General features: G+C 58.3%; 1 protein-coding gene across 1 annotated transcript in view; it reads right to left on the bottom strand.

Moving 5' to 3' along the window:
• The window catches only part of GAK (cyclin G associated kinase), a 52,980-nt gene that overhangs the window by 17,270 nt on the left and 22,496 nt on the right, over positions 1-13,214 (bottom strand). Inside the window, 7 exon segments of the mRNA XM_049630122.1 lie at positions 529-677; positions 1,244-1,293; positions 8,140-8,207; positions 8,209-8,264; positions 10,176-10,266; positions 12,148-12,260; positions 12,575-12,710. Coding sequence (XP_049486079.1) covers positions 529-677; positions 1,244-1,293; positions 8,140-8,207; positions 8,209-8,264; positions 10,176-10,266; positions 12,148-12,260; positions 12,575-12,710 — 663 coding nt within the window.

Raw genomic sequence — 13,214 nt, forward strand, 5'->3', positions numbered from 1 at the left:
AGTTGGGGGTGCAAGCACAGGGAGCCCCACCACGGGCGCCCACTCTGGACAAACGCTGCCTCACGCACGCCTCCCTCCCTCCCTTGCCCACGGACGTCTGCAGGCCTCCTGCCCCTGAGTTTTGTGCTCCATAATATGTACCAAGCTTTGCAGACTTGGCAAAAAAGAATGGAGAACCTGTCCTTTCCCATGCTCGGGTCAGGAAACCACACCTGTGTCCCATGTGTGGCCTCACATGTGCCTCACTGGCAAGGAACAGTGAGGCATCACTGATTTTTGGCCATCCTTAGGTGACCGTCACAGTTCACGTTCTGGAGTCTTCCTCGAGAATAGCCCTGCCCCCGCGGCCTGCTGCACATGGGCCCCGAGTCAACGTACCCCAGCCCCCCAGCGCCAGGGCCCTGGGCTCCGCTGGCTGCCACAGCTGCCGCTGGGGACTGTCAGAGGCCAGGCCGCGGCCACAGCTGGGTGTGAGGGCCAACAGTAAGAGAACCGCACGCAGTGAAGGCAAGCGCCCAGGCCACCCACCCGGTTATGAAACTTGGAGGGCCGATACGTCCTTGGGGAGAGGTTGTAGACCGCATAATGTCCTGGGTGCTTGGAGTCCAAAAACAACCGGACGTCTTCTATGTTGTTCTTGATAGCCGACTCCACGCCTTCTGCTGGGAATGACATCACTGAAAGAGAGCAGCCCACGTCAGCCACAACGGGGCGGGACACGTGGCCTCTGTGTGGCAGCCTCACCGGCCACTGGCAAGACAGCTGGCCACCCAGGCCCCTGCTCCTCACCCGCCGCACCCCCCTCCCCCAGCTGCTGACTGAGGAGTACAGGGCGTGTCAAGAATGGAGGGAGCACAGACCCCCACCCCCTCCAATGCCTGCCATTTACAAGCAAGACCCTCTGGGACCTCCAGACAGTGCCTCTGGGACAGAAGTTCAGTCAGAGGGCCTGCCACAGAGCAGCGTCTCCAAGGGTCGAGATTTGGGTGTGGGTTTGGTCGGGAGACCCAAGTTTCAAATGTGCCTTGCATCATTCCCCTTATGACCTCAGAGTTCCAGGAAGTTCCAGACCAGGGGGAGAAACTGGGTCGACACTGGCACCATCCACTGCAGGTGCCCCAGGCCACATCCTGCACACTCTGCCTGACACTGAAGCAAGGGATATGCTGGAGGCCAGCGTCCCACGAGTTGTCCTCAAGAGGGAATGAGAAGCATGTCCTATGGTCAACAGTGACAAACATACCAGCAATTCTGGATGTGATGTAAGATATGTCCAAGTCTCCCTTCGCGTAACTGGAATTAGAAAGAAGAGCGCTTGGTTAATCCCAGAAATTTCTACAGTTAAGTCACAAGAGCTTAAACTGGAGCAGGTCCTGGAGAGGCTGTGGGGGATCTCGCCGTTCAGGCCGTAGCTCACGGGAAACGTTGTGTGCGCATGTGTGTATGTATACGTGTGAGTGTGCTCCAGCCGTGTGCATGGAGCTAACGTCTAAGAGACGGAGAGGCAGAGACCCGGTGGAAACCTACTGCGCTTCTATTCTGAAGAGGCGTGACTGCAGGGGCTGGCTGTAAAAGGAGACAGTAACAAAAACGGAAGAGAGTTTTTTTGGCCCAGCACATCATGTCTGGCTCACGAGAAAAAGTTACAAGGCCCACCTAATGGCAAAAACACAGTTTCAAGAGACAGAGAAAGCATCAGAACCAGACATGGCAGGGACGCTGGAACTGTCAGACCAGGAACTTAACCAACTATGACTAATATGCTAAGGGCTCTAACTGATAAAGTAGACAGTAAGTAAGAACAGAGATAAAAATTCTAAGAAAGAACCAAAGAGAAATGCCGGAGATACAAAACGCTGTGGCAGAAATAACACAGGCTTTGATGGGCTGATTAGGCTGAACATGGCCGAGGAAAAAGTCTCTGAGCTAGAGGATCTATCAATAGAATGCTTAAAAAATGAAAAGCAAAGAGAACAAAGACTGAAAAAACCCAGAACAAAATCACCGGCAACGTGGAACCACAAAAGGTGTATCGTACATTTAACGGGAACACCAGAAGGAGAAAAGAGAGCAGGTACAGAAGAAAGGTCTGAAACAACAAGGACCGAGAATTTCCCTCAAATCATGTCAGACGCGAAACCACGATCCAGGAAGCTCAGAGAACACCAGGCAGGATAAATACCGAGTCACCTACACTCAGGCATATCATCTTCAAACTGCAAAAAACCAAAGGAAAAAAAACGTGGAAAGGGGACAGAGGGATAAAACATCTTACCTGCACAGAAACAAAGACAGGAAGTGCACCTGTCTGCTCTCCAGAAGCCACGTGAGTAAGGACACAGTGAAATATTTAGTATTGAGAGAAACACCCACCAGCCCAGAACTCCGTCCCCTGGGAATCACCCTCCAGAGGTGACTCAAACACTGGGAGAAAGTGCTGCCAGGAGACGTGCCTGGAAGGAAATGCTCTTCAAAGAGAAGGAGAATGATTCGGTCAGAAACGGGGTCTACACAAAAGAACAAAAGAAGTGACAGTGAAACGAACACTTTTATGTTTCTTGCTCTTGATGGAGTCAGGAGAAAACTGCTTGTTCGAACTCGTCACGGCAACGCCATGCCCACCTGTGCACTTTCCCCATCGACGACGCGCATACTCGCGTGCGTTTGTGCGGGTAAAGTGAATGCTAGCACGAGCACAGCGATGGGGCGCAGCGCCACCGTGGGGTGACAGAGGGTTGGGGGGCTGGTGCGGGCTGCCTGTGTAGACGTGGGTCAGCTGTAAACATGTACTGCAAACTCCAGAGCAACTAGTAAAAAAGCTGTTACTTTTTTTAAAAATAAGGATAACTGATATGGTAAGAAAGGAGAGAGAAAGGGACCCTATGAGATGCCCAGTTAAAGCCACAGAAGGCCGGGCAATGAGCAGGAAATGGAGCAGACATGGTAGGCGCCCACCCAGGACACCAAGAATCCATGTGACTATCAGTCAGAAGACACAGACGGTCACAGTGGACCAGACAAGACTCAAGTACGTGATGCCTACAAAATAATAATGCAGCTGAGCATCTCCTAATAGTTTATTCATGGTTTGGCCACTGTTCGTCGCCTCTGTGCTTTTTTTCGCTACTAGTTTGCATAACTCACTGCACGTAACAGATACCATTCTTTTGTCAGTTATGTGGTTTAAACGCATTTACTCCCAGTCACTGCCATAGCTTTTTGGAAATTTGTTTTTTAGTTTTTTTTTTTTTTTAACGTTTATTTATTTTTGAGAGAGAGAGAGAGAGAGAGAGCATGAACGGGGTGGGTCAGAGAGAGAGGGAGACACAGAATCTGAAACAGGCTCCAGGCTCCGAGCTGTCGGCACAGAGCCCGACGCGGGGCCGTGACCTGAGCCAAAGTCGGACGCTTAGCCGACTGAGCCACCCAGGTGCCCCTATTTTTACTTTTTAAAAAAATGTTTATGTTTTGAGAAGGAGGGAGAGAGCACGTGCAAGCAAGTGAGCAAGGGAGGGACAGAGGGAGGCAGAGAATCCGAAGCAGGCGCTGTGCTCGGAGCCCAACGCGGGGCCCAATCCCACAAACCGTGATATGACCTGAGCTGAAATCAAGAGTCGGATATTTAACCGGATGACCCACCCAGGTGAAACTCTTTTTGGAAATTTAAAAGAAATGTGATTTTGAGGAATATTAGATTTTTATTTTAAGTTTATCATCATTCTTTCCACGGCTACATATTATGCAATTTTTGTTAGAGTTAAGAAATCTACCTTATTCCACTGTTATAAAAACGCTCCCTCTATATTTTTATTTTCCCTAAAAAACTGCTGTTGACAATTAGACCTTTTAATTAATCAGGATTAATGTATTTAGCTGTTACTGGATAAAGATCCAATTTTTTCATAGATACCTATGGCCTCAGCACCACTCGATAAGTATCCCGTGACTTTCTTCCAGACTTCTAGGTCTCATTAGTTTTACATGAGTCCCACACAGCTGGGTACTAGTTAGTGGTCTGCTCACTTCACCTACACCAGCACAGTACCCGTGTTTAAAGAAAAGTGACACAGAATGGGTTTGTCCCCTATTCTCATTAAAAAAAAATACTGCTGGCAATTCTGGGTAACTTACATACAAATTTTAAGATCAAAATCTGTAAAAACACCAGGATTTTTATTTATAGTGCAATGAATTTACAGACTGAGCGATACCATCTAAAAATTAGCTCTCCCGGAGCACGTGGGTGGCTCAGTTGAGTGTCCGACTTCGGCTCAGGTCATGATCTCACAGTTCATGGGTTCAAGCCCTGCATCAGTCTCTATGCTGACAGCTCAGAGCCTGCAGCCTGCTTCGGATTCTGTATGTCCCTCTGTCTCTGCCCCTCCCCCCGCTCGTGCCCTGTCTCTCAAAAATAAACATTAGAAAACATTAAAAAAAAAACCCTCTCTCAGGGGCGCCTGGGTGGCTCGGTCAGTTGAGCACCGATTTCTGATTTCGGCTCAGATCATGATCTTGAGGTTCGTGGCATAGAGCCCTGCGTCGAGCTCTGTGCCAATAGTGCAGAGCCTGCTTGGGACTCTCCTCCTCCCTCTTTGTCCCTCCCCCACTCGTGCGTGTGCACTCTCTCCCTCAAAATAAACACTTAAAAATAGAACGTACAATACCAGTAAAACAAAAACTTCAATCAGGCAGGTCACAGAAAGAGAAACACGTGCGAGCAGACGTGCACATCCACAGGCCCACAGGCCACACATGCTCCGGACCTGGGCCCCGGCCCCCGGGACACGGAGCGGCCGTGGGCACACGCTGGCTGCGTGTGCTGGGTCTGTGTGCACAGGAAGGCCCTCCCCTCCAGGGAGAGGCCTCCCAGGACTCCTGGGCCCACGCGCCCTCTGAAAGGGCTCTGGCTGGACCAGAGAGGGGCTGGGCTGTTCAATGGCCCCGGAGAGTCAGTTAATGCCCGACGCCACCTGCACCGAGGCCTTTCTTAACTGGGCCCTCCTGTGGCACACGGAGCTGTGCGGTGGCCACAGACCCCACAGGGGACCCAAACGGAGAACTCCTTTGGTGGACACGGCTGGCGGGCCCGGTGAGGGACAGAGCATGGCTGCCCGGCCCTGGTGGTCACGCGCACAGACGTCACCGTTACTGGTCACATCTGAGGAAAGGGCCAGCACCAGCGTCTTCTGCCATTCCCCCCTCCGAGGCTCCGGCTGTCTGCGTGCTGGCTAGACAGACGGCCCGTCAGGGTCAGCCTCGGGTTTGTCTGCTTCACCGTAAGCTCCCGAGTCCGTCGGTATCCGAGGCGTCTGCAGCCCGGGCGGAAGACAGTTACGCAGGCCGAGCCGCCCACCCTGAGAGGCCTGCTTGCAAGTTGGTCCTCGGCTGTGGCTGCCGGTTCAGGAGGGTCCTCGCTGTTCCCAGAACTGGCAGGAGTGGCCCCTGTGCCCAGACTGCTTGCACCAAGACGTGATTATGCTCACACCTGCTTTCCCTCTAGAGTCCGGAGGCTGGTGTGTGCTCAGCGGAGGGGGCCCGAGAGCAGCTGCAACCCACACCCTGGGTGACAACGCTTCACCTGTGCTGCAGCGGCTCGGGCGGGGAAATCAAGCGCCTCCCACGTGACGCCACGGCCAAGGACTCGGGAAGCCCCGCCTGTTCCCCCACACTTTGTGCTGCGAGCCTTTTCCCAGCGCTGACACGCTGACCCGCGTCCTATCTCTGAGGAAAATCCCAGCTGTGAGGACGACTCCGCGCCCGGTCTTGGGTGTCCTTCGGCAAACCTTCCCCCCGGGGATGGTCCCGGGACCCTGACACGTATCCTTTTTCTCTTGTTCTAGAACCCTTTGATCCCGAGGACACCGGGCGATACCGTTTCATCCTCGTCTGCGCTCCGATCTCACCATCGCACCGGGATGACCCCGAGCAGCCTCCCAGACTTGTGCGCCCGCGCCCCGAGGCACATCCGCTAACATCCCCAGGCCGCCACCCCGACCGCATTCTGCTTGTGCCGCCGGTCGGAGGTGCGCCGTTAGGGTTATTACTTTTTGTTAATATTCCACTTGAAGGTATAAGATAGCTGCACAAACCCAGAGTCAGTCGCAACAACAGCTAAATCCGGAAGCGAACCACCACCACCTCTAGCCTGACACGCAACGGGGGCCCCTGGGGTGCAGCCGGTGGAGCGTGCGACTCTCGATTTCAGCTCAAGTCGTGATCGCATCGTGAGTTCAAGCCCCATGTGGGCCGATAGCAGGGAGCCTGCCTGGGCTTCTCTCCCTCTCTGCCCCTGCCCTGCTCACACGCTTACTCTCAAAATTAAAAAATGTTAAAAGAAAAACACACACACAAGCAACGATTTTACGTTCCTTCGTTTCTCAAAACTGCTTTTAAGAGCGGTGCACGAGTGCACGAGCATGTGGCACCAAGCCCTCCCCCTCCCCCCTCCCAGCCCTGGCTTCTCGGGGCGCCGGCAACCTGGTCGCACAGCAGGCCACGGGCACCCAGCCCCCGCACCCACCCTGGAGAGGCTGGCAGCCGAGGCCCGTCTGCTCTCTCCCTGCACCTCAGCAGAGAGGCTGTGAAATGTTGGACCCGCCTCACGCCTGAGGCCCAGCAAGAAACAGGGCTTCCGCACGGCTGGTGCGCCTTTTTCGGAGAGACTTGAGAAGTTTCTCCCGCGTTCTGGAACCTCCCGCTCATCGTCGTCAGGGGCTATGGCTCCAGAGCCCTCCGGTCCCAGAAGCCAGCCCCAAGACCCCTGCAACGTCACCTGCCGGGATGAGACCTGCCGTCCGCCCTGCCGGTGCTGCGGCCGCACGACATGCAGAGGATGACGGCCCGTGGGGTGAGCCACGTGGAGGGGCCCACGACATGGCGGCACCGTGCGAGGTCGCCCCTCATCGGAGGCGCGAGTGGAGAAGCGCCGCAGACGGCAGGCGAGCCTACAGGCCACGGGCGTCCCCACCTGTCCTGTCTGGGCCCCCCAACCAGAATGTGAGCCACAGCAGCCGGACCGCTCCAGACCCCAGGGACAGACCCGGAGAGCTCCTTCGACAAGGCGTGGCCCGGGACACTGATCCACAGCCAGTAGAAATCGGGTTTCTCATCGTTACATAAAGTCACATCAGAGACTGCGTGCGCGCTGCTATCTAACACAGTGCTCACACGTGCAACACTCACACGGGTGCGCGCGTGCTCACGCAACGTGTGTGCGACTTTACCTGTGTTGTCTGCGGCTGGTGTGTGCGCACACACAAGAACAGGGAAAGCAGAGGAGCCTCCACGCAATCAGACACACGTGGTAACTACAGAGAACGAGGGTCCCGACCCCCGGCCTGAGAACCAGCTCCCACGGATCATCCCCTGAAACCATCGGCACAGAGAAGCAGAGCCTCACGTGGACGCTGACATCCCTGAGCTGGCCTGCGGGGGCGGGGGCGGGGGGGGGGGGGGGGTGGGCGTGCTGGAGACCCGGGCCTGTGAGGCTCCCACGGAGCTCCCTAGGCATAGTGGAGATGCCTCCGGAGGACCTGGCAAACGCAGGCCATGTGTGCTGGCCACAAGGGCCTCGGGCCGGTGTCCAGGGTGACAGGGTAGCCCCCGATTGTGCACATGCGCACTCCCCTCAACAACCTGCTCACAAAGCGACTTGATTTACCCACACGCTCAAACCCAAGCGGCCCGAGTGACTCAACATTTTAGCTCAGTGGGCCTGCGGTCGTGAGGTGTCCTGGGCCCCTCCACTGTCCCCCTTGCTCCACGCCACGGAGAAGAAACCACACAAATGCGAGGGGCACTGTCCCGGTGCAAGGGAGGCGCTGAGGCTGGCGGCTCAGGTGCTCCATGGAAAAGACCTCCCGGGGGCGAGGGTGGCAGGGCCCCGTGGCTTCGGGCACTCCCGTGTGCCCCTCCGCGGCAGGGGTGGGAACGGGTGGCCGAGGCACCCCCATCAGGCAGCGCCACCCCCCTGCCTGGGCCCACGAGGCTGATGGCATCACACGCTCACCAGCAGCCTCAAGTGCAGGTCCTGCCAGGTCTGGAGGCGGGACAGAGCCCAAAGGTCGGGAAACCCCTACTACAAAGAGACCACGTGCTGTCACTGTCATCTAAACGCCGTGCCCACGTGCCCTCACTCACTTGGCAACGGACTGGATGACCTTGGAGGAGGTGTCCTTGATGTTTGTGAAGAGGCGCTCGGTGCCCCCCCCGCAGGATATCCAGGAGCCCGCCATAGGGCTGGTCGTACTCGGCAAGCGCCAGGCCTGGAAGCAAAGACAAGTCGGCTCAAGTCACAGCACAGCCTGGGGCTGGAGGCGGGGCCGCGAGGCGTAGGTGGGAGCCAGCTCCTGGGGAGACGGGAGAACCAGAACGGGCAGGGAGCCCTGCTTCCTGTCAAGCCCGACCATCAGCGCACAGTATCCGGGCACAGGAACGAAACCAGCCAAATGCTGCCTGAGCCTGGGGGGGAGCCCCGCCCTGCCCGGCACCCACGAAGTGCCTAGCCAGCTGCTCCGTCCCCAGGGCAGAAGCTGGGCCCCGTGAAGAGGAGCTGGTCCCTCTGGGCACACGTGGCCCTCCATTCCCGTCTCGGTGATGTCCCACCAGCCCACTCCCAGCATGCACTAACTCACGCTGAGGGGACCAGCGAAGGGGAGGCAGCCTGGCGGACACAGACACCACAGACGCTTAGAGGAGGAAAGGGTGGGGAAGGACGAGGGGGGAGAACACGGGGTGGGCCGTACAGGGGGGAGGCCTGGTCACCCCAAGCCAGGCCACAGGCCACATGGTAGACCTTGGGCATGCCTGGGGCACAATTCTATCTTTTGCAGGGACAGGGCTGCTGGCATAGAGCCCAGGCTCCTGACCATAGCTCCAAACGGGCACCTGCAGGACACGGCTGCCTGGATGAGAACAGGGTGGTAGCAAAAGAAGGCAGTCCCTGAAACCCCAGGGCCGCAACGGTGGGGTCATCAAAGGGGGCTCGGGTGGGAGACGTCGGTGTGAAGAGACGAGCATGATCTACGACTGCACCTGTGCCGCGGGGGCCTCTCTGGCAGCCTCTGTGCGTAAAGCGGCAGCACCAGCGGCCAGACGGCCGGCCCGCGGCTGGGACGAGGCTGGACGACATGGCCCACACGTGAGATGTTTCTGTTGGTTCGTCACTAGGCAGTAGCTGGCCCAGCCCTGGCCAGGCACCACCACTCGTGTGGTGTGAGCCCATGTGCGGCAGGGTCGTCCCTTGGGGCCTTGAGAAGCCCCCTCCCCCCCCCCCCACCGCCCCCCGCCATGGCAGATGAGGCAGCCCCACACACGGGACACTCAGGGAGGCACCCAGGGCCCACCGTGCATGGATATGGAGCGCCCAGGGCATGGGCCCTGCTGGCTGGCGGGGACAGCTGAAGGACCCAGGACTCCACGCCCCAAAGAATGAGAGGTGGGGGATGAGCATGGGGGCCTGTGGCAGAGAAGCACGTCCTGGCATGGCCTTCCAGAACTTTCCAAGGCATGGCCACACAGAGCTCAGGCTGAGGGCTTCTGTGGGGACATAGTTATGCCACTGCTGGGTACCCAACCCATCCTGATACACACTGGCCGAGGGGAGTAGAGGTCGCTCACCACACGTGACCTGAGCTATAGAAGGCCACCGGCCTCACCTCCACTGCTGCCAGAGCCGACCCTCTGCCACCCCCCGTCTGAGTCCCCGCTCGGAGCCCTCCAGCCCCCCAGATCCTACCATGGCCGCTCTATTCTCCACACCCTCCTTCTGATGCACTTGTCCTCCTGGTTACTCTCTGCCCTTCAAGGCACGCCCTCCTCTACACGCCAAGAAGTGACTTACAGAGCGGCTGTGGGCCTCCGAGGCGGAGTGAGCCACGCGGGTGGGTGGCCCGTGTGGCCACCGCCAGTTGTCACTCCATGCTAGAGGACCGGTACCGCCCTGATGGTGTCGGGAGAGGACAGCTGATGCTCACGCCTCTTCCCCTGTCCCCTGTGGTCCTGAGCGTGTCAGTTCCATTGAGTCCTGGCGGTTCCAGGGAATCTGAACCTGAGGGTGGTCCTGGGGGCCCTGAACACGTAGCCTGTCTCTTGCTGTCAGGTGCGCCGCACACAGCGGGAGCATGGTAACCCCAGGGGCAAACGGGGGGGGGGGGCACAAGGCAGGGGGCACTCACCTCCACTGTAGCCACCGCTGCTGGAGCCCCCGAGGTGGGGAGGCCCTCGAGATGGGACAGCATTCCCATAGCCCCCATTCTGCTCTAGGAGCTGCAATGATTCCAAATGCAAATAATCAATCTCCAGAGGCCGGGGCCAGGGTTCAGGTGGCTCCTCCCCAAACAGAAAACCTTCAGATGCTGGCACAAGGTGCCTGTGGGCCCCAGGTACGCTGGCCACCAAGTTAACCTAGCTCTCTCTACCTGACTTACTAAAACATCCAAGAGAACTTCCCGGACTCTGAACAGCCCAGCTGAACCAAAAGGCAGACCACACTGACAACTGACCTGCCCATGTGCTGTTCTGGAGCCGATGTGCTCGGGCACACACCTAACACAGAGGAGGCAGCCGTGAACCTGCCCAACTCTGCAAGTGCTCCCTGCACGCCCACCGCACGCCAAGGCTCCACGGCGACGCAGGGCAGATGGGGCGTGCGGACGGCAGACCCTCGGGGCTGAGGCATCTGTGTGGGGAGGTGCACCCAGACTCAGTCGGCTCGTGCCCTCTGGCTGCCACAGGAGCGGGGCAGTGGGCTGTGCACAGTGAGGCTCTTTCGCGAGCTGAGCCCGAGGGCAGTGTGGGGCTGGAGCCTCGAAGAGATTCGTGCAGCCCGGAGGCAAGGTGCACGGCGCAGACCTCCTGCTCAGCCCCCTTGGGGCGGCCTCAGCCTTCCTCAGCCTTCCTCAGTCTCAGGGAAGATGCAGTTTCTGCCGGTGACTTGTTTTATAAGTTACCCGGTAGTGTGCTTTAGGGTTTTTGGTGAAGCTTTACAAAATACGACCATCGAGGTGGAGTTTTACCACATTAAACTCAGGAAATGAGGTACACGTGCTATCGTTTCTACTGAACGTGACGACATCTTGCCTTTCTTAGTGACCTAGTAGGGAATCGGTATTAACATCCTACGAGTTCCTGAAAATAATACACATGCCACCAAGTGGTCGGCAACTACCACTGTTAGGCCACGTCTCCTCTTCGCAAATTCTCTACTTATCAATTTCTGGAAGAAACAGAACATCCCCTACCGTGACCCGATGCCTCCCACGACTCCCTGTAAACTAATGAATGCTGCTCGGTATCTCAGAGACTGTGTTGTTAAAGACGGGTAAATGACACCCGTTTTCCTTTTAAAGTTCCTTTTCACAGCATCCTATTGAACCACACAGCCGAACACTTCGTATGCCTCCACTCTTGGGTTTCAGACTCGATTCCTATTCCCCCTCTCGAGGGGCCCTGTCTGCTGCATGCGGCCCTGTGTGGCGGGCTGCCTTCCCGTGGGGAGGATGGCCTCGCTGCACACTCGGCCCCTACATAAGAGGTTTAAGGTTTGCACGCGTGGGGCACAGGTCTCAGAAGCACTAGCATCAGGACACGCGCAGCAGTGGACCCACCAGGAGCTGCGTCCATCCACGGGGACTCCCAGGGGCGCGCACGCAGGCAGGCCTGCCCACCGATCAGACACCTCCCCATGCCGCCCGGGGCCCCTGCTCGCCTTTGGGGACGAGCACGTTTTCTGCGGGGCTACGTGGCACTCTGGGCCGACCCGCTTTAGCGCCAGACTGCTCCGAGGCTGTCTCTGGACCGAACCCACTGCCCCCCCCCCCCCCCCCCCCCGGCACGTTCCGTGGCCTTCTCCCCCCTCACCCCGCTGTGACCTTCCGTGGCCTTCTCCTCACCCGTGCTCCTCTCCACCTCCCGCCCTGGCCCCTGGGATGCAGGGAACCAGCCCAGGAGGTTAAGCACTGAGCACCAGGGCCCCACGCCCGGTTTACTCCCCCGGCTCCTATGATCGGGTGGGACGTTTCCCCTGTCACCCCCGCCTGTGGAGGCTCCACGGCACTCGTGAGCCCCCTCGGGGAGCCGTGTCTCTTGCCCTAGAGCAGGTGCGGCCTCTCACGGAAACGTCCTGACAGCACCGGTCAAGGCCCCTACCTCAGTGATGGGCGACTTGGGGTTCACATTCCTGGCGGCTGCAATCTCCTGGAGCTGGTTGACCAGTTCTGTGATGGACAGCCGCTCCTCGGGGTTGACCTTCAGCGTAGCGCCTAGGGCAGAGGCAGGTGAGCTCAGGGCACGGTCTGGGGTCAGCAGTGCCCACCCTCCCGAGATCACAGGCCCGAGGCCCCTCATTTCACTTACAGCACTGATTTCGCTTACAAGCGAGAGAGGGAAACGTGACGAGAGAGCCACAGCGAAAACGGCACAAAGTTACCAGAACCGGCCACTCAAAGCACCGAGAATTCACAAGGGGGCTGAGCGCTAGGAAAAGCCCTGAGCAGAGCGGCCGCCACACAGCCGTGAGGGGCAGGGGACGGCCGGGGCCCTGGATGTGACACAGGTCCCCGCACGCGGGACTTACGGATGAGGTCATGGAACACAGAGTACTGGGTGTCATCAGGAGGGATTGAAAACTTCCCGTTGACTATTCTAAGCTTTGCTCCGTCTTCAAATGGGTGCTGCCTGAAGCACAGCAGGTACAAGATGCAGCCCAGGGCCTGCAGGGGACAGGGGGCGTGGTGGGGGTGGGGGCTAGGAGGGGGTGTGGGGGAGGGGGCTGAGAAGGCAGGGGAGGGGGTTGGAGGGAGGGGTTGAGAGGGTGGGGGAGGGGGCTGAGGAGGTGGGCTGGGGGCCCAGAGGGGGAGGGGGCTGAGAGGGGAGAGGAAGGGGTTGGGGGAGAAGGGGTTGAGAGGGAGTGGGGGGGGGAGGGGGAGGGGGCTGAGGAGGCGGGGGCTGAGGTGGGGACAGGGTTGAGGGGGGAGGGGGGAGGGGCTGGGGGCTGAGAGGGTGGGGGAGGGGGCGGGGCCCATCCAGCCAAAGGTCAAGGAGCTGGAGCCACACCCTGGTCTGAGTTCCAGGCACACCCAGCCCACTCTCTGCCCTCATCAGGCACAAACTATGGAGATGAGAGGAAGAACAGACAACAATCTTATTTTCTCAGCAAGAGGTCCTTTCAACGGGAAAAGTGCCCACATTCAGGCACTTGGGACCCAGCAGGGCAG

The sequence above is a fragment of the Panthera uncia genome, chromosome B1 (genome assembly GCF_023721935.1).
Source record: "Panthera uncia isolate 11264 chromosome B1, Puncia_PCG_1.0, whole genome shotgun sequence".
Lineage (NCBI taxonomy): Eukaryota > Metazoa > Chordata > Mammalia > Carnivora > Felidae > Panthera > Panthera uncia.